Here is a 1542-nt window from a genome sequence, read left to right on the forward strand (position 1 = left end):
TAAATCCAAAGGTGCTTTTGTCTATATTTTCCTTTCTTGTTTAGACACTAAAGCCCAAACTAAATTTGAGGTACATGATTAAATGATACCAAAGATTTATGCAGGGGACATTTCTGATTCTGGCTCTTTGTTCTACTTGAACTGTGTAAACTCTAAGTAACTCTGAAATGGCAAGATGATCTTTAGTTTTTGAAATTTTTGCAAGGACTTTCTTTCCAACTTACTGATTATGTCTGTCTCCCTCTTATGTTCCTTAGTTAACCTCAGGGTCAACCTTGTGCATGAAGTTGATGGATGGAGGAAATCGTTCAGTGGTGTCTGAATTTTTGCTGCAGGGACTCACCAGTTCTTGGGAGATCCAGATTCTTCTTTTTCTCTTGTTCACAGTATTTTATATAGCGAGTATGTTGGGAAACCTTCTCATTGTGCTCACAATTCTCTCAGACCACCATTTACATTCCCCCATGTACTTTTTGTTAGCAAATCTCTCCTTCATTGACACAGGTGTTTCCAGCATTGCAACCCCAAAGATGATTTCTGACCTTTTCAGAAGACACAAAGTCATCTCCTTGAGAGGCTGCATCACCCAGATGTTCTTTATTCACACTGTTGGGGGTGCAGAGATGGTGCTGCTCACAGTCATGGCCTATGACCGGTACGTTGCCATCTGTAAGCCGCTCCACTACCCGACCATCATGAGCCTAAGAATGTGCACTTCTCTTCTGGCTGTTGCTTGGACCATTGGACTCATCCACTCTGTGGCCCAGCTAGCTTTTGTTGTCAACTTACCCTTTTGTGGCCCCAATGAAATGGATAGCTTTTACTGTGATTTTCCTCGGTTCATCAAGCTTGCATGTACAGACACGTATAGATTGGAGTTTCTGGTCACTGCCAACAGTGGTTTCATCTCCATGGGCACCTTCTTTACCCTGCTTGTGTCTTACATCTTCATCCTGGTCATGGTTCGAAAACACTCTTCAGGTGGTTCATCCAAGGCCCTTTCTACCCTCTCAGCTCACATCACTGTGGTAGTTTTTTTCTTTGGCCCTTGCATTATTGTCTATGTGTGGCCATTCCCTACCTTACCCATAGATAAATTTTTAGCCATTTTTGATGCTCTTATTACTCCTTTTATGAATCCTATTATCTACACACTTAGAAATAAGGAGATGAAGATGGCAATGAGGAGACTGTTTGGTAAGGTTTTAAGTTTTAAGAAGAGTTTTTTCATGCACAATTCAAGAAATTCAGATTGAGCTTGACTATTCTTGGAAATTAAAAGACTATTCTTTTAATTACACTTTTCATATATATTTTCAATGTATTTAATGATGTTGTTTGGGCTTCCCTGGTGGCTCAGTGGTAAAGAAGTTGGCTGTAAGCAGGAGATATGGGTATGATCCCTGGGCTGGGAAGATGTTTCATAAATCTTTCAGTGTATTTAAGATTTTCAGTATCCACTGTGAAATCTCTCCTCAGGGATTCTGTTCTGAGCTGGTCAGTTTTTCATAGGGACACTTACTTTAATGAATCTGAAAATAT

At 40.2% G+C, this 1542-nt stretch overlaps 1 protein-coding gene across 1 annotated transcript; it reads left to right on the forward strand.

Moving 5' to 3' along the window:
- Positions 1-258: 258 nt before the first annotated feature.
- On the forward strand, positions 259-1256 carry LOC102404033 (olfactory receptor 4F21-like). Its single transcript, XM_044925542.1, has 2 exons — positions 259-402; positions 505-1256. The coding sequence occupies exons 1-2, from the start codon at positions 282-284 to the stop codon at positions 1254-1256; spliced, it is 873 nt and encodes a 290-aa protein (XP_044781477.1). The 5' UTR covers positions 259-281.
- Positions 1257-1542: the final 286 nt, after the last annotated feature.

Source organism: Bubalus bubalis, chromosome 11 (assembly GCF_019923935.1).
Source record: "Bubalus bubalis isolate 160015118507 breed Murrah chromosome 11, NDDB_SH_1, whole genome shotgun sequence".
Classification (NCBI taxonomy): Eukaryota; Metazoa; Chordata; class Mammalia; order Artiodactyla; family Bovidae; genus Bubalus; species Bubalus bubalis.

What these genes read in the sequence shown, in the direction of transcription:
- LOC102404033 (XM_044925542.1), top strand. Translation starts at nt 282, where the DNA reads ATGAAGTTGATGGATGGAGGAAATCGTTCAGTGGTGTCTGAATTTTTG. An exon ending in CACAGTATTTTATATAGCGA is followed by an intron (nt 403 to 504) that starts GTATGTTGGGAA and finishes TCATTGACACAG; the next exon opens with GTGTTTCCAGCATTGCAACC.